The sequence below is a fragment of the Onychomys torridus genome, chromosome 1 (assembly GCF_903995425.1).
Source record: "Onychomys torridus chromosome 1, mOncTor1.1, whole genome shotgun sequence".
Lineage (NCBI taxonomy): Eukaryota > Metazoa > Chordata > Mammalia > Rodentia > Cricetidae > Onychomys > Onychomys torridus.
The window spans coordinates 122335070-122361175 of record NC_050443.1 but is presented as its reverse complement, the minus strand read 5'-3'; the positions used below and the strand labels follow the sequence as shown (position 1 = coordinate 122361175).

Below are 26106 nucleotides of genomic sequence, written 5' to 3'. Positions count from 1 at the left end.
GCAGGAAGCTGGGGGAGAGGACCTCCAGGCAGAGCTCCAAGCCTAGAGAGCCCCCCCCCACCTCCCCTACCCCACCCCCACCCTTGTCACTCCATCCTGGTAGCGTTTGCAAGGGGATGTCTGAGCAGGCCAGGCAGCCCAGCCTAGGCACACGTATTAGGATAACATCCCAAGGCCTTTGCCAGTACCTTCAGCCTAGGTTGCAATCTGACCATGCAGGCCACCCTGCCCTACTCAGGGCACTGGCTTAGTGTTTATTCTTCAGCTGCCAATTTGACTGCCAGCCAGGCTGGGACTGCGTGTGGCACAGGACCCAATTTCTATCTAAACAAGCAATCGGCCTGGCGGCTAAGGCCTAGTCTGCTCTATACTCCTGCCTACAGCATCCAGGCGGCCTGGGTCACAGGAAGGGCTGGGGGAAGGCTGCCCGTTTACCTGGTGCAAGGAACTCTGCTTGCAGCCACTGCCCTGCAGGAGGGTGGCACAGGTCCTGTTGGTGAAGGAGGTTCAGACCCAGGACAGGCAGATGTTTCCATCTGCTGCCTCTTCCCTTACCTGTGCCTGTAGGAGGATTCTCGAACTTGTGTCAGAACAAGACTGATTCTGGTTTGTCCCCCACAGGGGCAGGGTAGCACCCCCTTGGTGGGCAGTCCCATGGCACAGTGTTGTCCTGTTACCATTGGTGTTTCTAATTTAATGTTGTATGTGTTTATTAACTTGCTTATTGGGGTTTGTGAGTACATGTACCATAGTGTATGTGGTAGAGGTCAGGAGAAAACCCTAGGAAGCTGATTCTCTCTTCTGGGGATTGAACTCAGACTGTCAAACTTGGCAGCAAGAGCCTTTACCTGCTGAGCTATTTGGCCTGCCCACTAGTGATGAATTTTGACAGTTGGATTTCATGGTAATAGGTGGGCAACATGGAAGTCGGGCAAAGACATGGCCTCTGGTGGAACTGGGACTGGAGTGTTTGAGGGGTCGCCATTCCCTTCTTGGCCTCCAAAGGAGCTGGGACTGACCTCTTGGGTGTCTGTCTCTCGGGAGAACCCCTCCAGGATCTCTTTCACTGTAACAGCTATGTGCCCATGCTTCAGGATGTGTGTGCCTTGGGTTTGCACATTCTCCAGGGTGGGAGATACCTCTAGAAGAACTTTTGCAAACCCACTTTTGCTGTGGGGAGGTGACTGAAGTGGAGGGGCCTGAGCAGTTTTGACACCTCTTCCTGGTGATTAGCTGTAAGACTATTTAGTCTGAGGTTCCCCTGGGTGGGTGTTGCTATTTTCACTGAGCCAGAGAGCCAAAGCACTGAGGGCAGCAGATGTGGAGAGCCTTGACTCTGCTGCTGGAACAAGGAAGGAGGGCCATTGCCTCCCAGAAATCCTGGAAGCCAGTGTAGACCACCTCTGTGCGCCAGAGGGTTGCTGATTTCACAGATCTGCGCATGGCTAGTCAGGTCTCATCTCGGAGTTTAGGCCCAGGTGTGACAGCCTCTTCCTCCACACTGGCCACTTCTCTCCTGGCACTGGGGTGGCTCCATGTACAAGCTATTTGGAGTCAGAGACCAGCAGCTTCCAAGAGACAAGGGCCCATTGTGCTCACTGGGATCTTAGGCAGTGGGCCTGTAGGCAGTGGGGAGCCATAAAAGGTTGTCAGGTAAGGTTTTTTTTTATGTAATCAGCTATGTTCACTCCCAGGGGCTGGCTGTGAGGAGTGGGTGAAAGGTGTGTGTGTAGTCACATGGTGCAGATGGATGGATGTAGGACATGTGGTGGTAGAGGTAGATGGATGTGAGGTCACATGGTGGAGGTGGATGGATGTAGGGTCGCATGGTGGTGGAGATGGATAGATATAGGTTCACATAGTAGAGGTAGATGGATGTGGGGATCATATGGTAGAGGTAGATGGACATGAAGTCACATGGTGGAGGTGGATGTGGGTCACCTGGTGGTGATGATGGATGGATGTAGGGTCACAAGAGTGCGGATGGATGGATGTGGGGTCATGGGTAGTAGAGGTGGATGGATGTTGAGTCACGGTAGTTGTCATGACTGCATGAGTGGAAAGGAGGAGGAGGTGGTTATGGAATAAGCAGAAAGTGATGACAAGTTAATCAGTTATATGTAAAAAGTGACAGAGTCTTGGAGAGCAATTGAGTGGGGATTTCTTAAGCACCTGCAGTATGCCTTCTCCTGCAGGGAGGGAAGAAGTATTGCAAGCATCGATTACTGGACAGATGATGGAGAGTGGGGTGACAGTACAGGATGGGGACAGAGCTGCTCCATAGACCTGTTAATGTGACCCTGGAACTATGGACATGGGTGCCTCTAACAGAGGCTGCAGGAGGGAACTCAGAGCAAGAGGCTGGGGCGGCTGACAGAGGAGACCAAGGTGTAATGGCAGAGCCAGGTGATGCAGGCCCAGGGGCCGACAGAGGGACACTGGTCTTGCCTGAGTGAACACAGCAAAGGGTTTGATGGTGAATCAACATGCTCAGAAATCCTCATCTGTAGGTCATGGATAGAGCTATGTCTGTGGCTCAGTTGGTAGAGTGCTTGCCTAGATGACAGGAGACCCTGGGTTCGATCCCCAGCACCCCATAAACCAGGCATGTGGTGCACACCTGCAGTCCCAGCACTTAGGAAGGGAAGGTAGGAGGATCAGAAGTTTAAAGTTGTCCTTGACAGTAAATATGTTTGAGGCCAGCCTGGGCTGCCTGAGACCCTGTCTCAAAAATGAAAGGAAACTAGTTAGATCATGGCTGTTTATTCCAAGCCCATTTTTCAGAGAGTTAAATTGAGACATGGGGGTGGTGGTACAGTTTGCACAAAGCTCTTCTAACTCAGCCCCAGGCATACAAGACTCCTCAGCCAGGGCTCCTGAGACCAAGAAAAATACCTCATTAGTCAAAGAGATGTGAAGAGGGATGGGGTCCCTTCTTAGGGGCTTCGTGCCTGGTGCCCAGTGTGGTAGGAGTCTTGAGATTCAGCTCCACATCTGGCCCTCCTCTGGGCTCCCAACCCATACAGAGCTGCATACAGACTCTCTGCTCCTGCTCTTGCCTCCACAAAGGGGCAGCGAGCAGCCGCAGGACTCTGAGATGACTAGTGTGTCTTCCACCCTGCTCCCATCCCCTTAGTTCCTAGGAAGGGCCCACTGCACATGGCTGGCACCTTGTGAGGCCAGAAGGATCAGTCCTGCTCCAGGAAGTGAAGGATGGGCATTCTCTGTGACCTCTGTTTTATTTACCCCTGGGAGTCGTCTGCTAGAGTCCCAAGCCCAGGACCCTCCTGATGCCCTGTGACGACTGTGGCCTTTGACTGGCAGAGCAGCAGAGTGACCACTCCCTCTCTTGTCCCTCCCTCTGCACTAGGTCTATGAAATTCTGAAGAGAACAACTTGTACAAAGGCCAAGTACAGCATGGGTAAGGACACTCTGTGGACCTGAGGTCAGCGGCAGTTTCTTAGTGGTCATCTTGCCTCTGAACCCTCTCCGTGGGAGGTGGGCATCTGGCTTGGGGCTTCCTCAAAGAGATTTGATTTAAGCCTATGTTGGTTCAGAACAGAGGGCTGGGAAACTGGCAGAAAAGCCGTGCCAGGGTCCTGTTCCCAGTGGATTTATAGCCAGGCACTTTACACCCAGAGGTGCTGTTCCTTTGGCTGAAGGTGTTTGTTGATATAAGGATGACTTCCTGCAGAGAGACCCTAAACCATGGAAAAGAAACAGACAAAGGGTCCCGACCCCTCTTTGATTATAAGTTCAGCAGGAAAGAATGACAGGGGTGTCCCTTGGGGACCACAGCCCACTTCTGGGCCACTGGAAATAACTCAAGGAGAGCAGCGGCCAAGCTGTTGTGTGACCTGGCTGAGATAGACCAGGATGCAGGGAGGGTTCTGCCAGGGCTCTAGAGATTGCATGTAGCCTGACTTGTGTGGCCCACAATTGGCCACAGGGACACTCTGAGATGCCCAACCCCATATCTTGATTCATTGGAGTTAGAGCCCCAGCCAGGAACCCAGGAGTCCTGTCCCCATTGGCCTGGTCCCCTCAGACAGTGTGGTCTCCAGAATGAGCATAGCTTGCACCCTGGGTGAGTGGAGGAGGAAGCAAATTCAGGGGCTTGTTCCAGTCAGCGCTGTCAGAGTACAACTGTGGCAGGGCTACCGGAAGTAGAAAGGGTGCATGACTCCAGTCCAGGTACCAGGTCCCCTCCGTAGAAATAAATGTGGCTTCCATGAAGGTCTGTAGAGCATGGCTGGATTGGAGCTGACCCTGAGGTAGAGGGACTGGGTTGGTTCTCACCCATTTTTGTTTTAACTTCCCTAGTTCCCTTGCCTCTGCATGGAAGAGAGAGATCAGGGTACCTTTGTAATCCCACTTCATGGTGGCACCTGGCCTGGGAGCTCTACTGACCAACAAAGTCACTTCGTGGCCTTCCATCCACTAGTGATGGGCTCCTGCTGACCCTTATCTGTCCCAGGGGCTACTCTTGGGTACTTGTATTCTAGGGTAAGGAAACAGATAAGTTAGAATGCAGTGTCGTGGAAAGGGGCCTGGGGAAGCCATGCTCAGGGGAGGCCTCTCAGGTGAGGGTAGAGAAGGCTTGAAGAAAGAGGGTTAGTAAGCCTGCTACACAAGCCCAAGGAAGGGCCCTGTGGCAACTCCACCCTGGTTGCATCCTAGGAAGGATGAGGAGGCCACAGGCCGGGATCCAGCCCCACATACATTTTGGATGCGAGGTGAACTTTCCACTTGTGAGTGTGGCTTCAGCCACATGCTCTGGCCACCTCTGGTTGTGATTCCTAAGTGTCCCTTGGGGCGCCTGGCTATTCCAGGTCACTGTCCAAGGAGATGGGCCTTGGATGGGTTATTTTTCAAATGTTGGTGAGCCACGTTGCATAGAGTCAGCTTCCGGGCTGCTAAAAAAATTGGCCCACAAGAGGTCACCTAGAAAGCCACTCTGCCAGGCAGGGGATTCTGGGCTAACATTTGGAGGTCTGGGGGGACTAGGAGCCAAGATATTGGTCCGGAGTGTGTCAAAACCAGAGCAGTTTCTCAGGAGCTCCTCCTCCGTGCCCAGAGTCCGCTCTTCTCTCCCTTTTCAGTAGCAGGTTCTGGAATCAGGCACAGCATTCCTACCAGTAGACAGGTGTAGATGTGGCTGTTTTTATTTCTCTTATGCCAGTGTGGGCTCTGGGCCCAGCGAACAAGGGCCCAGTCATCTTTCTTCTGTCCTGAGCACTTGACTGTGAACCCTTTGCCCCCACCAGCTTTCTCTCCCGCAAATGTAGCTTTGACCCTTCCAGGCCCTTCTGTGTAACTAATAGCCAATGTGTAAACAGGGCAAGGAGAGGGAAGAAGGAAGGACTCTGCCCTTCTAAGTAAACGGCGGAAGTGTGGGAAATACGGTAAGAGCGGGGCCTCCTCTTCCGCTTCTCCCATCAACTTACAAGCTAATTCCAAATTGTATGTGTGTTCCCTGACACCATCAATTTCTCATCCGTCCATCTTCTCATGATCAGCTTCTCTGACCGCTCGGAGGCCATCTTTCCATCTGCAGGCTCTCCCCTCAGGCCGGTGGGGGTAGCTGGCGAATCCGAGGTTTGGGGGTGACTGAACTGCTCCTGCCTCCTTCCTCAGGGACAGAACTTCCTCTTGGGGTGTGCTCTGCGTCTTCCTAACCCTACCAATCAAGCATGTTGAAATCATCTCTAGTGGATAGCTAACTCGCCCTGCTGTGTTCTACCCGGGGAAGAACCCCAAGATGGTGACCGGGCTCTGGGTAGCCTGGTGCGTCTGGCTTTGAGCAGCATCCCTGTGAACCGGACTGTGACGGCTCTGACTTCCAGATGCAGGGCAGCAGGCCTGCTGGTCCTTAACTTCTGTCTACCTTTGTTTTTAAGGCATCACCAGCCTTCTGGCCAACGGCGTATACTCAGCCGCATACCCTCTACACGATGTAAGTAACCTTCACATACAGTTAATTTCTGCGTCATTTGACACCCTGCCCTCCATTTTCAAGGGCCACCCCTCTTGGGAGCTCCAGTTATCCTGTGGTCACAGCTTCCTGCTTGCCCTTCTCTGTTCCCCTCAGTGGGAGCCGGAAAAGTCACACACAGAGCTGTCTTGGCTGGCAGAACAATCCCATGAAAACAGGGGTGAATGTGGGAGACGCCAGGCTAGCTTCCTCCATACCTCGCAGCCAGCTGATCCACAGGGTGTTTGCCCTGGCTCCAGCTCTGCCGCCCCGGGCTCTGGCACTCACTGGGACTCTGTATACAGCGAATGGCCAGCTTCCTGGGTTGAGTGTCCAAATCCAGCTGGCCTCCCTTTGACAACTTTAGCTTTTGCTGGGGCCAGGGATGAAGAGATGGGGCAAGATTGTCTCCTTATTGTCTTCATGGAAACAGAGACTAGGCTGTGGGGGCCTGAGTAGTATGTGAGCCCCGGCAGAGGCTCCCTAGAACTTGCCAAATGTGGAGTATAGTGTGGACCAGGAACCCAGAGCAGGAGGGAAGGAGGACAGACCTGGGGCTTGGCAGGCCCGGATCCCATGCTGGCCTCTCACTTCCGCTGGCCTTGAGCAGTCTGCTCAGAGACTTAGTGTCCTGGCAGGACTACTGTCTGTCTAATAGCAGGACAGATGTGGGTGTCAGAGCAAGTACAGGCAAGAAACCACTTTCAGGAGGAGACAGGATTGCTGAAGTAGCACAGGGCAGTGGACCATATGGGGGACCATGCGGGAAAGGCCAAGCCAGGCCTCTCCATCCCTCATCTTCCCCTCCTGCCCCTAACTGGAACCTTCACCACACTGCAGAGCCAGGGGTTTGGGGTCAGTTGGCTGGCTTCCCCACTTAGTGCCAGTGCACACGCTGCTCTGCTTGTCTGCCAGATGTGCTTTCCTCCTCTCTCCAGCACCCTGTGTTTCCTCCTTCGCTGACCTTCCAGTGCCCCTTATCCAACGGGGAGACGGCTGTCTGGCCACCGTGTGTGTGTGTGTGTGTGTGTGTGTGTGTGTGTGTGTGTGTTGCATATGAGTGTGTGTATATGTGTGATGTGTATGAGTGTGTGTGTATGTGTGTGTTGCATGAGTGTGTGTGTATATGTGTGATGTGTATGTGTGTGTGTTGCATATGAGTGTGTGTGTGTGTTGCATATGAGTGTGTGTGTATATGTGTGGTATGTATGAGTGTGTGTGTGTGTGGTGTGTGTGTGGTGCATATGAGTGTGTGTATTGTGGTGTGTATGAATGTGTGTGGTGTGTATGTGAGTGTGTGAGTGGTGTGTATGAGTGTGTGTATGAGTGTGAGTGTATGGTGTGTGTGTGGTACATATGAGTGTGTGTGTGTGTGTCTGGTGTGTATGTGAGTGTGTGTGTGTGGTATGTATGAGTGTGGATGTGTATATGTGTGGTGTGTGTTGTGCATGTGTGTGCGTGTTGCATATGAGTGTGTGTGTGTGTATGTGTGATGTGTATGAGTGTGTGTGTGTGGTGTGTGTGTGGTGCATATGAGTGTGTGTGTATATGTGTGATGTGTATGTGTGTGTGTGTTGCATATGAGTGTGTGTGTATGAGTGTGTGTGGTGCATGAGTGTGTGTGTATATGTGTGGTATGTATGAGTGTGTGTGTGTGTGTGTGGTGTGTGTGTGGTGCATATGAGTGTGTGTATTGTGGTGTGTATGTGAGTGTGTGTGTGGTATGTATGAGTGTGGGTGTGTATATGTGTGGTGTGTGTGTGGTGTGCGTGTGTGTGTGTGTGTGTGTGTGTCTAGTGTGTATGTGAGTGTGTGTGTGGTATGTATGAGTGTGGGTGTGTATATGTGTGGTGTGTGTGTGGTGTGCGTGTGTGTGTTGTGTTAGCTCTTAGTGGGACTCTGGCTCTCTGGCCTCCTCCCTGTGAATATTTCCGGGGTAGGGCCCTGATCCTTCAGGTCCTGACAGTACTCCTGTCCCTCTCATGAAGTCCCTGCTCCACTGTTGAGCCCCTTTCTACAGGATGCCATTGAGCTCCAGCATCTAGCCTTGCCCAGCCTAGCTCTGCCCTGTCTTTCCTGGTGTAGCTGGGGCCCAGAAGCTAGCATTTCTAGGCCCTGGTCTGCTTTGAGCTGGCCCTTTAAATCTTAGGGGAACATGCCAAGCACTGATTACAGTGGAAGCTTTATCTCGATTAACTCAGTGAAGACACAGATTCAGAGAGGTTTAATAACTTGCCTACAGTCACAGACTCCCTGTGAGGAACTGCGCCTAAAGACCACTCGTGCTTGGCACCCTGCTACGCGTCCTTGTGGCACCCTGTGTCTTCTTCCCTGAAGGTCAAATGCTCCGTCTTCATCAAGCAGACCCGCCGTTGTTCCCGATGCAGCAGCCGTGTGGAAGCCTACGTGGTGGCTGCACTTCCGGCAGTTTGCTCAGGGACATAGCCTGGAGTGGAAGCAGAGCTCAGACTCTCTGGACAATAAGGAACTTCCCACCCATAAACTTTGCAAACAACCAGGGAGCACACATGCCATTAAGTGCCAGGCTCACACAGAAACAACTAGGGAAGCCAGGAGTGATGTCACACAGCTGCCATCTCATCACTCAGAAGGCTGAAGCAGGAGGATGGCGAGTTTGAGGCTAACCTGAGCTGCAGCGTGAGACCTTGTGGCAAAATACAAAATAAGCATGCTTTTCCTCCCAGCACTTGGGAGGCCGGAGGATCTCTATGAATTCAAGGCCGGCCTGGTTTGCAGAGCTAGTTCTAGGACAGCCAACGCTACACAAAGAAACCCTGTCTTGAAAAAACAAACAAACAAAATACAAAATAATTCCAGGGGAAGTAACTCGCTCTGAAGCGAGCCAGGTCTGCTCCCACAGATGGATGGTCGGTGAGACTGGAACAGAGAGGGATTGGTGCCTGTGCTCACTGTATAGTGCTTGATGCTTGCTTGTATATTCCGCATCCGTTTCCTGTCCTCCCATGTTCCTCCCTTCATTCTGGCCTAGGGCATCCTCACCCTCTCCCCATGCCATGGACTGCTTTTTCTTTCACCTAATATCTCTAGGTTGATATGGGGCACTGTGACCAGCTGGGTAGCCATGGTGGATGTGGGGCACCGAGGCCAGCTGGGTAGCCATGGTGGATGTGGGGCACCGAGGCCAGCTGGGTAGCCATGGTGGATGTGGGGCACCAAAGCCAGCTGGGTAGCCATAGTGGATGTGGGGCACCAAGGCCAGCTGGGTAGTCATGGTGGATTTGGGGTACCAAGGCCAGCTGGGTAGCCATGGTGGATATGGGACACCGTGGCCAGCTGGGAGGCTAGCATTAGTCTGTGTGCTAAGAGTCACCTATTCTAAGTGAGACCCTGGGGAGGTCTCCAGTAATCAGAGGTATCACCTGCACAGAAAGACTGGTGACATTTATATTGGCTGCTTGGTAGCTTCTCAGCTTCCTTCCGGGTTGGCATCTGTCTGCCTTCAGGTCACCACAAGCAAGCCTCTGGTATGAATGAATCCATACTGGAACCAACCATGAGACTCATTCATGAAAACACCCAAAGGACCTGAGCCTGGGTGGGAGAGCCCCCCCACCCCAGAGTCCAGAAGGAAGCTGGCCATACTGTCCTCAGACCCCAGCAGTGGGCCCCTTGCTTGGGGACATGGCAATATCTTCCCTGTGGCAGGTGCTGCAAACGTTGCTGACCAATGGAGGGGAGGGTACTGCCCTAGGCTGACTCTGAAGAGGCCACACTGTATCTTGCTAATGACTAGCAAAAGCGGGTAGTTGGCTCAGGCCAGCTACATGTGGCGGGGATTGCTGTGGAGAGGTACTTCCAACTTTTACATCCTTTCCCTTTGACTGTTTGTGAGATCTGGTTGTGAGTTCAGGTCCGACCAAACACTTAGCTGTGTATCCTTAGGAAAGTCAGACTGCATCTCTGAGCCTCTGGGCATGTTGGGCTCAGGGATCTAGATAGTCAGAAATTGTGTGATTTACTGTAGGACACCTGACAGTGGAAACCTAGACAGGGCTCTGGGGACATCTCAGAGTATGCAACTTGTTCTTGTTGGCGGAAGGCTTTCTTTCCCCTCAAAGCCCTCTTCTTTGGCCCTGCCAACTTCAAGGCAATGCCATCCATGGTCTTCTGTTGGATCCTATTCTATGTTGAGGGGAGACAAAGCTTGGAGAGTTTGATGTCAGAGGCCAAGTGGCCAGCAGGACTCACACAGCCCTGGCCTTGGGAGTTGAGGCTCACACAGCCCTGACCTTGGGAGGAAGGGCACCTGGTTAAGCCTCATGCTTTGTGGCATGGTCTTACTTTTGCTTCCGTTCACAGGGAGACTATGAAGGTGACAATGTGGAGTTCAACGACAGAAAAGTAAGTGTGTGAAAGCAGAGTGGGAGGCAGGGCTTGGAGAGGTGGGTGGCCTGGGGGCTGTTTCCTTCCCCTAGTCACTTTCCCCAGCCCTTGGCAGATACCTGACGGACTGTGCAAAGGAAAAACATCTCTTCGGAGCCCGCCTCTCCCTCTCCACCCTCCTCTCCTACATTGGCCTCCAAAGAATCCCTGTCTTATGGGGTAACCCTATACCTTGTCCCCGGCTCCCGCAGTTGTTGAAGGCACCTGGCCTCATTCCACCAGCACCAGGATCAGTAAACATGGGCTCACAGTGGCCAGTTGCCCAGAGAGCCACAGTCCCCACAGCATCCTGGGGAATTGGTTTCATGGTGTTCAAACTTACCTGTCCTGGAACCCTTTTAAATAGAGAAGTTATTAAGCAGGAGTTCAGCGGAGCGCCCTCCGGGAAACACTATGAGTCATTCTCTACTGTCCTTCTTCCTTTTTCCAGCAGCCCAAAATCCTTGCTCTGTGTGGAGGATCCCCAAGAAGCTGCCCCCATGTGATTGTCCCCCCCAGATGCCAGCTCCACTGTCAGGAATGTCCCCTCGACAGCCTTCCACATTGCATCCAAACAAACCTGTCTGTTAACCCAACAAACCCAGGCTCCCTCCTGGAGAGGGACCTCCCTGGACCTCTGCTCCTCCCTTGTCCCTCTGCAAGTGGTGTGCAGGAGTACTCCCTTGTCAGCCTCACAATAGAGGCCTTGTCCCCACACCCCAGGCCTGGGGACCTCTGGGTGGCATGTCCTTCCTTCTCAGACTCCTCCAGCCCCAGGCTTGTTTTCAAATGGTTAGTACTTGATGTAACTTGCCTGCCCGGGAATCTAGCTGAAGATTCTATCTGATTTAGCATAAAAATGACATATTTGGTTATTTTTAGTGTCCCATCTGGCATTCATCTGAGACCCCATGACCTGCTGAACTCCCCTATCCAATCTCGATGGAGAAGCATGGTCCACTCTGTGTCCTAGCCAGCTCTGGGCTCGGGGTCCACTCCCTCACCCCTTGTGTCTCAGCCTCTTGGCCAAGGTCCTTCCATGGACATCAACAACCCCATTTGCCCCCCCCACACACACACACCCAGTCCCCTACTCTCCCCAGAGCTGCGGCCACACCAGCCGTCATGCTGGTCCTAGTAATTCAGATGACAGTCACACCATGCCAGGAATAGCTGTTATTTATTCAGATAACTTCCTGGCCCTGCTGAGTGCCAGGTCCAGCAACACAGTTCCAGGTTGTTCAGGCCCCGCTATTAACTCTACCAGGAACACCCTACACTCCAGTGAATTTTATGTTCCAGCAAAGAGTACAACGCCTGACCCATTGGATAGCCAGAAAATAATGATGGTTAGGTGGGTGGGTGATTATAAGAATGGATGGATGGATGAGTGAGTGGGTGTGTAGATGGATGAATGAGTGATTAGTTGGATGGATAGACAGATGCATGGATAGATGAATAGATGGATGGGTATATATATGGATAGTTGAATGAGTAGATGGATAGAAGATGAGTGAGTGGATGAATGGATGGATAGATGAGTGAATGGGTGGGTGGGTAGGTGGGTGGATGGATGGATGAGTGGGTAAGTAGATGGATATAAGGATGGCTAGATGAGTAGGTAGGTGGAAAAATAGGTGAGTGGATAGGTGGATGAATGGATGAATGAAGGGTGGATGGACAAGTGGGTGGGTGGATGAGTAGACAGATGACAAGTGGGTGGGTGGATGTGTCAGTGAGTAGATATTATGGATGTAAAGAAGAGGGGAAGGGCATGTAAGTATTTGATCCTTTCACAGAGCTTCTGTTCTCCCATGATGGCTCCATTCTAACTGGCTTGGTTTGAAATTTTTCCCTTCTCTGTGACTAAATCTGTGGCTTCTTCCTTACAATTCCCAATGTGTCCATGAATAAATAGACAGATGATGGGTGGATGGATGGCTATAAAGATGGAATGGTAGATGAATGGGAACCCCCAGAGCCTGACTCCAGGTATCCAACAGGACCAAAAAAACAAAACAAAACAACAACAAAAACTACAAAGAATAGCAAGGACATCTTCCTGGGCTGAGTGGTGTGGCAGTGAGGTTTCTGCCAGAGGTAGGTGTGAGCAGGGCTCAGCACAGACTGGCTGCCTGCACCATAGTCACTGGGAACCTCTAGTCAACCTCCTCCAGGGCCCCAGGCAGCTTCTGATCTACCACAGGCAAACCCTAATCAAAGCCAGGATACACACCTGAGCAGGGGTGTTGGCTGCAGCAACTGCTCGTGCCTCCCAGGCCGGTGAGGGCCCCACAGATGAGAGGACAGCCAGACCTCTAAGGAGGGCTTCTGGCATCATGGGAGATGCTCTGCTCTCTGAAGGAAGCTGTAGTCTTCTCCCATGTCTGCTTAACCTGTGCAGATCACAGTGACATGCTTGAGCCATCAGCTCCCACAGTGTCCCAGGAGGAAAGAGCACCCCTTAGCCTTTGGTGCAAAGGAGGGGCAGATGCAAGTCTGCCTAGGACTCCCCCAAATCTGCCCTGGCTCAGCAATGCTGACGCTTCCTCTCAGGCTCTTACTGGGAAGCCTTTCTGAGAGTGTGGTAGTGTTCATCCTGTGTGAGCCCCATCTGGGACTTTAGGGGCCATAAAGCTATACTGGCAGGGGACTGGCAGGCAAGTCCCAGCTTCACAGAAGGGCTCCCTGCTCCTCACAGGTACCTCTGTCTCTCCCTTGCTTTCTTCCCTGCTTCCTGAAGGTCTGTGGACTGCCTATGGGTGACACACATGGTTGTTAGTTCTCAGAGCTGCAGAAGGGATGCCACGAAGGGGCTGGGCATGCAGCTCCATTGGTAGAGTGCTTGCCTACTATGCACAAGGCCCTGGGTTCACTCCCAAGTACTGCAGAAACAGGGCATGGTGGTTACACCTGAAATCCTAATTAGTACTTAGGAGGAGTTGACGGCAGGAAGATCAGGAGTTCAAGGTCATCCTCAGCTACACAATGAAGTCATGGCCAGCCTGCAATACATGAGACTGTCTCAAAAATAGAGATAGATAGATAGATAGATAGATAGATAGATAGATAGATAGATAGACAGACAGACAAAGAAGGACCCCTCCCCGAAAGTGGAGACCGACCCTTTCTTGGGCTGCTCCTCATGTGGGTTATGCTGCCTGCCTGTCTTTCATCTTCAAAGAGTCACATGACTCAATCTTCCCCCTCTGCTGTGGACCTTTTGAGTTGGGAGAGAGCATTTCAGGCAGCATGGGAACCATAACCACGGTTGGGGAGGCTGAACAGAAGGGGCACTCAGGTATGCAAGAAGATGGCCAGCTGGATTCCCTGCCTGCAGACAGCACCATCCTGCCTCATCTATAAGACACTTGGTATCTGGGGTCAGGACCCTAAATATGTGACCTCATACAACCCTGATTTCCTCCTGAAAGGTCCCAGTTCTTAGTAATCACACGAGACCCAGGACTGTGCATATGTAGGGAGTCCATATGCTCCGTCCATAAGAATGTCTGGGATGGTGTTTCCATGGCTACACAACAACACCTGAGTATAGAGATACACCCCACCCCAGTTTTTAATTTGAATGTTAAAGGGCTGGGGAAATAGCTCAGTTGGTGAAGTACTTGTCTCTTAAGCATGAGGACCTGAATGCTATCCTCAGAACCTGGGTTTAAAATAAGTCAACATGGCAGCTTGCAAAGAGAAACAGAAGGGTGCTACAGACAACCAGCCTAGTCTCTCTGGTGATCTCTGGACTAATAAGAGCTCAAAGGAGGTGGATGGCCTTCCTACGGATGACATCCAAGGCTGTTATTAGGTCTCCACATGCACAGCTATATACACACTGCCCATTCCTGAAGTAGATCCACCCCTCTGACCTTGTTCAAGGCGATCATGAGGAGGTACAGTGGTCCAACAGTGACCTCCTCAAACCCCACCAGCAGGGTAACCTTAGGCAAGCACCTCTTGGCTGGCAGGTAAGACCAGCAACCCCTTTGTGTGAGTTTAGAGGGGCATTAGAATGGTCTACAGGAGGTTTCTCTCTGTCTACCAACTGAGGCCAGTGTAGTACATCAACCCCACCGTAGAATCCAGAGCAAGATGCTCAGATATGCAGGGCTGTGTCAGCTCCTGGGACTGGGAAAAGAGGTCATGGATGCTTTAGAGGACTCCTTCATCTCCTGCTGTAACCTTAGACTTTACACTTGGGAGGGAGTTAGCCTAGGGAAGAACTCTGAGATAAGCAAAGAGGCAGCCGACCTCCCTTCTCACAGACAGCTGTTCTGGGGTTTGGGCCACTCTGTCCATCATAAATCACTGTGCAGCTGGAGAATGTGACAAAGGAGCTGAGTGTGAATGAAAGTCAGTAATGTGTGACTTGTTTGCACACTTGGGGTTGTTCTAACCAGTGGTTCTCACACACCCCCATATCATGTGTGTGTGAGTGTGTGTGTGTGTGTGTGTGTGTGTGTGTGTGTGTGTGTGTATACATGTGTTGAGATCAGAAGACAACTTATAGGAATAAGTACTCTTCTACCATGTGGGTTCTGGGGATCAAATTCAGGTTGCCAAGCTTGGCAGCAAGCGCCTTTACTGCTGAGCCATCTGGCTGGCCCTGGTCTCTTTTGTTTCGTGACAGTTGCTAATCAGGAGCCTGCCTCGGGAGGTGAACCTGTGCTATCTCTGTATGCCAGGAGATTTTTTTTTCAGGTTTGCTGTTTGTGTCTCTGCTTGAACACTGATGGTTTAGATAATAAACTATTTGGTATCTGACCCTAGTGACCTCTTGATGTCAAATGTCATAGATGAATTCCCAATCCAGTCATGAAAAGCTGAGATTCCATAACCTTCTAGAAGCATCTTTCCCACCTGAATCCAAAATGCCAGTTCCCTCCCTGGCATTCTCTTAAGTATTTGTTGAGTGAATGAATGAATGAATGAATGAATGAATGATAGAAAGGATGACTGAAACCCTGAAGTTCCTCCAGGGAGTAGCGTCAGTGTGTGACCCTCCACCAACTTCTTTCCCCATTCTTTCCTCTCTCCAGCTCCTGTATGAGGAGTGGGCAAGCTATGGGGTCTTCTACAAATACCAGCCCATTGACCTGGTCAGGTGAGTGGGGGCACCTGGCCTCTTAGGTGGTGTCTGTGTGAAGCAAGACCCAAGGCCGTGTCTGGATGGTAAAGTCCCTGGGCATGTCAACTGCTCCAGATATCCAGCCACCTGGGAACCTGTTTGTCCTTGAAGGCTGAATGGGCCATTGGGTCCCCGGGAAGCCAGACAGCTCAGGCGGGGTTGGTGATGCGGCCTAGTCATGTCTACTGGACAACCGGCATTTGGCCACTCCCACTGCCTCCCCTTGAATCCTCCTCAGTGTGGCCAGCAGGACATCTGCTGAGATCCCCTGCTTTGGGGTGTGGAAGGGAAGAAGTATCTGCCTCAATGTGTGAGAATTTGTAACCAGGTCTGAGGGAACCCGTGGGACAGCCTGGGAGGCTGGCAGGATGGGCAGCCAGCGGGGCTTCAAGTCCTGTGGGAGCTTGTAGATGAGATGTGAATGGTGATAATACATGTCAGCCCAGGAGGGCTGGCAGACTCTTGGCGTGGGGTGCTTAGTTTACTTGATGCCTCTGACTAAGTTTCATTTGTTACTTATACTGAATAGGGTTTGGGGTGGAACCCATGGCCATGGGGCCACACCTGGACCACCAGTGAAGGCTTCACAAATGGAAGTGCACCCTTCCCCAGGGCACAGAGGAGAGGCAGAGTCAAACCTGGTGACACACACACGTAATCCCAATATTTGGGAGGCTGAGGCAGGAAGATCAGGATTTTAAGGTCAACGTGGGCTGTATAGTGAGATCAAAGCCAGCCTGAGCCAAAGAGAAAAACCCAGCCTCTGAAAGACGGGCGAGGCTGGAGATTCAGCCCAGCTGGAAGAGTGCTTGCCTAGCATGCCTGTAGACCTAGATCCAATCCTCAGCACAGAGTAAGCCGGACATGGCAATGCACACCTGTCATCCCAGGACTTGGAAGATGAAAAAAGGAGAATCACAAGTTCAAGGTCATCCTCAACTGCATATTGAGCTAGAGGCCAGCCTGGGCTACAAGAGAGAGAGAGAGACAGAGAGACAGAGAGACAGAGAGACAGAGAGAATATATACTAGGGCTAGTTTAGTGATAGAGAGCATTCGCAGTAAGTAGGAGCATATACAAAGGAAGGAGAGCACCCCAAACCTGATGAGGTGTCCTAGAGCCTCCCTTTCCAACTCTCAGGTAGGAGATGCAGTGGTCCAGTTGGAGTTGTTCGTTGCCAGGGAGACATGATATGTCTCCGTGGTCTAGAGTGTGGTTGCATCCCTTTGTTTCTTGTCATAGGAAATACTTTGGTGAAAAGGTTGGCCTGTACTTTGCCTGGCTGGGTGCCTACACCCAGATGCTCATCCCTGCCTCTATTGTGGGTGTCATTGTCTTCCTCTACGGATGTGCCACTATGGACGAAAACATCCCCAGGTAGGCACCAACCCTGTGTTCTATGGGAGACATGATGCTGAGGGCCATCCATGTTCTGAGACCGCACAGAAGATCTGAGCTCCCACCCCCATGACCAGCTGCAGGACCTTCTCGGTACTGTGCCTCTGCCATGGGTCTGTGGACTGGAGCATCATCACTGCTTCTGATCAGTAAAAAGAACCCTGTGTCTGTCAGTGGGGGAGGAGGTGGGGTCTTCTCAGACAGAAAGACCATATCTGGCCAATTTTGCCTCTATGATGTTTTATTTTAATTGTATGTGTATGAGTGTATTGTCTGAATGTATGTGTGTTCCATGAGTGTGCAGTACCCACAGAGGCCAGGAGGGGGCAACAAAGCCTCCTGGAGCTGGAATTAAAGATGGTTATGAACTGGATAACTGGGACTCTAACCCAGGTCCCCTGGAAGATCAGCCAGTACTCTTAACCACTGACCCATCTCTCCAGCCCCTTCTAAGATGTTGTTTTTTGTTTGTTTGTTTTGTTTTGTTTTGTTTTTTGAGCTGAGGATCGAACCCCGGACCTTGTGCTTGCTAGGCAAGCACTCTACCACTGAGCTAAATCCCCAACCCCCTAATCAATCTTTTTTTTTTTTCTGAGACAGGTTTCTCTGTGTAGCTTTGTGCCTTCCCTGGATCTCACTCTGTAGACCAGGCTGGCCTCAAACTCACAGAGATCTGCCTGGCTTTGCCTCCCAAGTGCTGGGATTAAAGGCATGCGCCACCACTGCCCAGCAAGATGTTTTAATATGTGGCTAAGGCAACTGCTATTCCTTTCCCCCAAATACCTCCCAAGTTCCCTCAGTCTCAAACTGGAGAAAGCCTGTCCCTGTGTCTTCATGATAATACAATACAATAATAATACATAGATAATATCTGGTTTTATAATGCTAGGATAATGCAATGCATGATGGAATTCACTGAGGGGGTGGACAAAAATGGCTGGTTGTCAGCTGCTGGAGCTCAAAGCTCGTGAGAAGCTGGAAGTAGAATAGGGATGTCCCCTGTGATGTCCCTGAGAAGAAGGGGCTCTGCCGGCTCAGGGTGTGGACTCCCAAGAGAGGGCACCAAGGTTTTTCACTCTGGCAGCTCAGTCTCCTTAAGTCACATGGTCAGAAAGGCAAACAGTAATCATCTAGCGGCGCAGACAAAGCCAATGCCCAGGCCTGTCTGGCCCTGGCCTCTGCCCCAGTTGATCTTGCACGGCTACCAGAGGCACGTAAGTCCCCCCTGGAGTCCATCAGGCCAGGCTGAGGTCTCAGGGAAGTGGTGGCCAGTGACTCTGTACTACCTCTCCTCTCTGAGTACTGAAACTTCAGCCTGGATTTCTTGATTTTGGCTGAGTTTAAGGCCCCCAGAAAAAGGGCTTTTGTCTGGCTGCTGGCATTTGTATTGGAACCTGAGGCTGGCGTGCGGGGATGGAGGTGGGGCAGCGGGGTACAACACCATTCAGACAAGCCATAAGACTCATAGGCAGGCAGGCGGGTAGAACTGCGCCTTGGCACACCCTGTGCCTGAGGCTACTCCTTGGGCCCTCTAGCCTCCCCCAGTCTTGGGCCAAATAGACAGCATGACCCTAAGATGCATACTGATATAACAGGAATGGCCTTCCACCCACCAGTTCCTGGGGAGAGGTAGCTCAGACCAGACCAGTCACAACTGGCGTCTTGCCTGTTCATCTATCTCAGTGAGAGGAGATGGGCCCTGAAGGACCAGTTCCTGGACATCTGGTGACATTGTGCTAATTTAAGGCCCCAGGAGGATGGCTATAGCAGTGGCCACATTGGGACTGAGGTGCACCCTTGAAAGGGCCGTATACATGCTAGTCCTCTGGCCTCACCGTCCTAGCAATCCAACAGCATTGTGTCCCTTATACTCAGCTCACCTAGGTAGACTGGGAAACTGAGGCAGCAGGACTCAGCACCCTTCCCAAGACTGCATGGTAACACATGCCAGAGCTGAGACTTCAGAGCCTTGGGCTCCGGAGCACACGGCTCCTCTCTCCTGGGTGCCCGCCCCTCTCCTACATATGTGTGTGTATATCACCTCTCCCAGGTACTCCAGAACCACTGTCCTGGTTACTGTTAGCCTGTCCTCATCTTTGCATCTGTGGTGAGTGACCAGCAAGCATCCTTGATGCATACGAAGACAATGGAGTGGCTGTCCTCTGCCTTGGGCACAGAGGAAGGTCCCTGAGAGCCAGCACACGTATATATACAAGTTCATGTGGATCCAGAAATCTGAAGAGAGAAAAAAAAAAAAGCAAAAATACCCACTTCAGCTTTCTCCCTGATAGCCATCTGACCCCTGGGGAATGAGTTCTCCAGCCTGTGCATCTATTAATAGATGAGGGTCAGGTCCAAGTTCGAAGGAGAGAGTTCAGGACAGCTGTGGCTAGAGGGCAGTATTTCTGTCCCTCTCCTCATTTTCCAGAAATGTTGCGCCTGAAGCTAGAGGTCTTGACCATGGTCACAGAGCTCAGGACTGTAAAGAATACAGCTTAGAAGCCTGACCTCAGCGGGGGACTGTGACCCGGGGAGCCATTCCAAACACAGGGCTCTCATTCAGAGACTGGGGTTTAAGTCCCACCTTGCTGTGAGGCCCTAAGGAATTGAGTTTTCTTTTCTGAACTCCTGCTTCTGCCTATGAAGGTGGGATTGTAGTGTGACAACCCCCAGGTCAGGGAACACCACACAGACTAGTGATAAGGCTCCTCCTCTTCTGGTGATAACTTGTAAATTTTAGGGTATGTTAGCATGAGTAGGGGAGGGCCAGGCACTCTGGGCTCAAAGCTTCTCGCATTGCCTCAGAACCTAGTCGAGCCTGTGTGTGCCATTGACCAGGCCCTGCTGTCCCTGAAGCTCCCCCTGTTTCTTGAGTGAGCCCCTTGGGGTGCCTGGGGACCTGGAAGCTTGGGGTGTGCTCTTTTGAGCCTACCCACCCACAGAGAGGAGTCCTGGGCACCCTTTATCCACCTTTTCAGCTGCCTCCGCATGCCCTGTAAGGGTCATGGCATGATGCCCAGTGCTACCAGAGAGTCACCCAGAATGGGTCTGGCCACAGTGAGGGCCTCCTGGCCGCAGTTCACTCCATCTGTCCCTTGGGCTTCCAAGCACAAAGAACTGGTCTCCATGCATGTAGTACAGCTTTGATAGGTCCTGGGGACAGGAGGAAGGCTGGCTGGGGATCGTGGGCTGTAAAGGTGTCAGGAGTGTTGACCTCAGGTGTTACCATCCAAGGCTCACCCCAGACGGGACACTCCGATGCCTCTTTCCACCTCAAGAAGAATATGGACATGGGCGGGTGTTTTTAGAACAGGCTACATCAGGGTTCTATTAAAGGTGAAGATCCAGGGCCCTTCCCCAAAACCATGAAAGCTTAAGTTGGACAGCATCAGGGACTTGAAAGGAGCCTGAGGCCCTGAAACTCATGGTTAGGCAGGGGCCATATGCCTGTGAAGTTTGTGGCAGGGAGTAGAGACAGAGTGGCTACAGCCAGCCAACAGGCCTTGACTGTGACTACCAGGACTACCCTCCATGGCCTCTGGAAAGGAGACTGGAACTTGAGGGTTTGAGGCCACTTGGGAACCTGAGGCCACCTCTGTCTTGTAGCATGGAGATGTGTGACCAGAGACACAATATCACCATGTGTCCCCTGTGTGACAAGACCTGCAGCTACTGGAAGATGAGCTCAGCCTGTGCCACGGCCCGTGCCAGTCACCTCTTTGACAACCCTGCCACGGTCTTCTTCTCTGTGTTTATGGCCCTCTGGGGTAAGTGGATCCTTCCATTTAGACCACCCACATGGCAGGGACAGGAACACTCTCTTCTGACACTGAGTGTGATGGTCCACAGTCTGTATGCTGAGTGTGAAGGTGGGTCCCATAGTGTGCCTCATGACCACAGGTCTGCACTATGTCTAGGATAGTTCTTCTAACCTGGCCGAAAGGTGTCAGTATAGCCCAGGCTCTGAGAAACCCTGCACGTGGATTGTCACCCAGAGGGTCATGAGTTGTTTGAGCAGCAATGGCCAAATAAAATCTTCATTCCTCAAGCCTGAGCCTGATCAGAGGCAGAGACAACAGGCTGTTCCCCTTAGAGACTCTAATCTCAGCTGCCACAGTCTGGGGCCCAAGACTCCAGCTTTGGAGACAAGCTAGGCTGGGAATTGTGGCTGTTGTGTGTCTACAGATGATAATGATATGATGGTGATGATGATGATGATGATGATGATGATGATGATGATGATGTGTGTGTGTGTATGTGTGTGTGTGTGCAAGTGCATGTATGTGGAGGCCAGAGGTCAACCTCACATATTGATCATCAGGAGCTGTCCACTGTCTTTAAAGCTTTTATTGCATTTTTATCTATTATTTATTTATTTTGTAAGCATGTAGAGGATTGCCCGTGAGTCTCGGCATGTGTGTCAAAGAATAATATTCAGGAGTTGGTTCTCTCCTTCCCCATGTGGGTCCCAAGGGTCACTTGGATTGTCAGGTTTGGTGGCAAGTGTCTTTGCCCACTGAGCCATCTTACTAGGCCCACTTTGTGTTTTTGGAGACAGTATCTCTTCCTGACCTGGAACTCACCAAGTAATGCTGGATGAGCTGTCCAGGGAACTCCAGGGATCGTCTTATCCCTACCTCCTCAGCACTATGGATTACAAGTGCATGCCACAGCACCCAGCTTTTACATAGGTTGTAGGGATTGAATTCGGGTCCTTATGCTTTACAGCAAAATCTTTCCCCCAGAGCCAGCTCCCCAGCCCTCCATAGATGATTTTGACAGCAAATGAGACAGGTCCCTTCTTTGTAAGCAGGACTTTCCACAGACTTGCTAACAGGGGATGCAGGATTCACACAGGGGCAGTTCTGATTTCCATCCTGGCTGCAGATTCTGACTATGCACCTCTAGGGCTCCTGGCTGCTAGGAAATGAATGACATGAGGAATGAAGGGTTGGGTGACCTGAGGAAGGTAACACAAGAGGGCTGCCTGGAAGAGGTAGAAGGCTCTGGAGCTGGCACTTGAGTCTGGAAGACCCCACTTTACCCCTCAGTCTCACCTGGCTGACTGGCTGCAGAGCAGGAACAAGGGTCAGGACAACCTCGGACTCTCTTGGCTGTGCCCAGTGGGAATGTGAGAAGTCATCAAAGAGCAAGAGGCTGATGGCCTGTGGTGATTCTGGGTCCCTTCCCTGTCTGTGCGGCCTTGGCCTGTGATGATCAGACAAACACCGTACTAACAGGGAAAAGCTGTTAAAAGTGTAGCGGAGCCTCCTGTCCCTCTGAATCGCAGACAGCCCACCCTCCCCTCTGCTGGCAGGTCCCAGTCTGAGGGTTTTCCCTTGGTGCTAATGCCCTGCAGCAGCAGCCCAGGGTTGGACTGACCTACATGGTTGGGAGGCAGGTGTGCACGCAGCAGTGCTGAGACATGCCTCGGGTAAGAGTCAGAGTCGGGGGCAGGTTACTCAGCGCCACCGCTTCAGCCACTGAGTGGCACAGTGTGTTTACAGCCCTAGGGACTTCACTCTGACTCCAGGCTCCAAGCTCAGCTCCCCATCTGTCTGGAAGGCAGGCCTACCTATGATGAGAGGAGGCAGGCCATGGGCATCGTCTCAGCCCATGTTCCACAAAGAGCCAGCCGTCTGTAGATGGTTGCTGCTACTGAACACATTGGAGTATTGTGGGGAATTAAAGAAAATGCCTATGAGTGCCCAGAGTGGAGCTTGGGAAATGGATCATTAGGTAAGAGTTCTTGCTATGCAAGCATGCAAGCATGAGGATCTGAGTTCAAATCCCCAGAATCTCTGTTTAAAAAATAAAAAAAAAATGGATGTGACTGACTCTGTGTGTGTGTGTGTGTGTGTGTGTGTGTGTGTGTGTGTGTGTGCGCGCGCGCGCCTGCAACCTCAGGACTTTGGGGGCATTGACAGGATGACCACTGGGGCTCTGGGGCTGCCAGAGTCTCTTAAAAGGCTTATCAGTCAGTGTTTAAGGGGTGCTGCCAATTATTCATCATCTCAGAAACCACAGGAAGCAAGCCCAGATGTGTTCAATGCTCCTAAGTCTTAACAACCAGGATTCCAGGGAAACAGTATGTGCAAAGGCCCTGGGGGTGAGGTGCAGGACACTGAAAGAGCCTGCTGCTGCAGGAAATGAGTGGGAGCATGTCAGGGGATCTTTGAGAGGCCAGCAGGGACCTGCTCTAAAGAACGTCATGTTCTTGTTAGGAGGACTCAGAAGCCAGCACTCTGGGTCACCGTGTCATAGATGTTTTCCTGTCTTACACTTGAGTCGGAGGCCATAAATGGCAGAGAAAGTTCTGCAGGGATTGGTCAGGAGGGACTCAACTGCAATGGAAGACAGTGGCTAGGTGTCACATTCACAGGGTGCATTGCTGCCCATCTTGGGAGGAGCTGCCTTGTGGCTGGCTGTGTGTTGACAATGAAGTCCCTTCCTGGAGAATTCTAGGAAGGAACATGGAAGGGGAACATCTGGAACCTCAGCCCCGCCTCAAAGTTCAAGCGGCAGCCCCTAGTGGGGGAGGGCTTCTTTAGCTGGAGAGACGCCTCCCCTGGGGAGGAGGTGTTTGTGTGACCCCACACTTCATTTGAGCCTAATCCTTCCTGAGATCTTGGGAGACAGCAGCTTGGCTGTAGCCCAAAGGTGTAAACCACAGCCTCCCTGGACAGACACTGAATTTCGTTTGTTTGTGTTTTTGGTGAGTGGGCTAGGGCTGGAGCTGGTGCCTCTTACAGCCAGCTTCATAAGGGCTGTCCACTGAGCTGTGCCCCAGCCCTAAAGGTTCTTGAAGGGTCCCCACCCAAGTTCCACCCACATGGCCTTACCTTGAAGGTGGAAATATTCTCCCACAGTGAATGAAGTCCTGTCACAAGTAGCCTGTGACACACCCACTATCATGGACTCTCCAGTGTATACAGAGCCATTCATTTTTCCCGTGCAAGACCTGTGGCGCCCACTCTGTGTCATGTTCCAGAGAAGGCAGGGCCTGGTGTCTTTCTTCTTTTCTCTCCTTTCTTTTGATTTTTTTTTTTAAATACAGGATTTCATATTGGCCTCAGACCTGCTGTATAGCCAATGATGACCTTGAACTCCTAATCCTTTTGCCTCTGCTTCCTGTGTGTTAGGATCAGGGGTGTGTGCCGTCATGGCCATACAGACTCTGCATCTTTTGGCCGCCGTCTGTCTCTCTGACACCATCTCTCTGATACTGCCCCTCATTCCTGCCCCCTTACTGCTCGCCTGGGACAGCCCTGCAGTGACACCCACCCCCACCACACCCCCGCATCCCCAGCACACACATAGAGCACAGTGCCAGATTAGTCACTTTGGGCCAATTTAGCTCACTGGCCTGGTGGCATACCTGGTTTCATCCCAGCTGCCCCCTAAGAACTGTGTGACAGTAGGAAGAGCGTGTGTGTGTGTGTGTGTGTGTGTGTGTGTGTGTGTGTGTGTGTAATCTCTAATGAGGATTCTGAAGCACAAAAAGGTTAAATGATTTGCTGGAGATCACACAGGCTAAGAGATTGATGACAACACCACTACCTGCCTGTCTGCTTATCTATCTCTAAGGTCCAAGTAAGAGCTCTGTTTGTAACTGGACATTTAAATGCCCTCCTAGCCCCTGCAAGGTGCTCACCTGGGAAAGCAGATGTGTGCCCTAAGCTGGTAATGAGGACACACAGGCAGGAGTTGCCCAGCATGTATTCTTCTCATTAAATGCATGTGTGTGGTGGGGCAGCCAGTGAACCACTCTTCATTGAACATCTACTTTTCCCAGAACTGTCAGGTTCAGAGCCTGGGCCCAGGTATCCCTAACCAGCCAGGCCCAGCCACCATCCTCAACAAGTCAATTAAACAGCTCAGTAACAGTGAAAAGCAGACAGGCGCGTCATTCAGTGCGGCCACATCGGGAAGAGGGACAAAGAGGTCCAGAGACTCCCAAGTCTGTCCTCAGGGTCTGGACATGAGGTTCAGGCTTAAACAGGGCAGGAGGTGTGCATTCCTCAGCAGTCCTGGTCAAGGTGTGGTCCTGCCCGTCACTGACCCATCACTGTCAGCTCCAGTCTCTCCTGCAAGTGGTCTGACAAGTTCTTAGAACTCTGTGAAATCTCTCTGGGAGACAAGCTCCCCCTCTGGCTGGCACCAGGCTTCAGCCTTTCCCTTCCCCAGCATGAGACTCCTGGGAAAATTCCAATGCCTTGGAGTCCATTGTTTGAACAGCCTGATGGCCAAAGGGGGGGGGGGGCACACGAGTCTCTTCAGGATTTCTTTGCTCCAGCCAGGATGGCGAGAGTTTGTCAGCCTCCTCTCTGAGACCCTGTTACTCTGCACCTTCAAAGCGCTGCCAGGCCTGAGGAAGAACAGGCAGGAGCGTCCATTCTCCTCAAGCTGGGATCTCACCAGCATGTCTTCCATTGTGTGCCTGTCCATCAAATAGAGAAGCAAGGACTGGCTCACTCCACACCCACCCACTTGAGAGAAAGAAAAAAGAGAGAGAAAAGCCAACCCCCTTCAGTGAGGCCTTCCTTCAGATAAAGGGAGCTTATGTCGAAAGGAAAGAAGCAAGAAGGGGTCTGCAGAAGAGAGCTGCGGGAGGTAGTGGAAATCGTAGGAAAACCCATCCCAGGCCCTTTGCACAGCAAGCTGTCAAGGGCCGTTAGGAGATCTCAAATCCCTCATCAATTACCCGTTCATTACCCTCTGAAGGATTAGTTCTCCCCAAGTCCCTCCCTCCATTGAGGCCTTTTCCTGCATTCCAGCTGTTCCTAGCTTCACACAAAGGCAGGCCTGCAGCGGGGCTGTTCCCGCTGGCTGCAGAAAGGAGTGGGGCTCAGTGTCCCCCAGAACTGCTGTTTTCATCTTTAAAACTGCTTTTCAATCTCTGCCTCAGTAGCGTGGGCTCAGCAATGCCGGCTTCCGACGGCTCCTGCCTGCAATGTCTGACATCTTAAAGCTTGGAATGAAATGTCACGTTGAGCAACTTTGAGCCCATTTAGCTGTTTGCCGCCATCAATTTTCTGACATTATAGAATAATCACGGGTCTTAATCGTCTGTCAGATTCGCACAGAACAAAGGATGGCAATTTCTGCCCAGTGGCAGGGGCTGGAGGGAATGCTGAATGACATATCAGATTTGAGCCTGAGATTTGATGATGTTGTCCCACACTGGAC

At 51.8% G+C, this 26106-nt stretch overlaps 1 protein-coding gene across 1 annotated transcript in view; it reads left to right on the top strand.

Moving 5' to 3' along the window:
* Ano1 (anoctamin 1) overlaps positions 1-26106 on the top strand; it is an 81875-nt gene that overhangs the window by 20300 nt on the left and 35469 nt on the right. Inside the window, 8 exon segments of the mRNA XM_036177959.1 lie at positions 3371-3422; positions 5341-5406; positions 5902-5957; positions 10317-10358; positions 15431-15495; positions 16762-16896; positions 20524-20684; positions 20767-20786. Of these exon segments, the coding sequence (XP_036033852.1) occupies positions 3371-3422; positions 5341-5406; positions 5902-5957; positions 10317-10358; positions 15431-15495; positions 16762-16896; positions 20524-20684; positions 20767-20786 (597 nt within the window).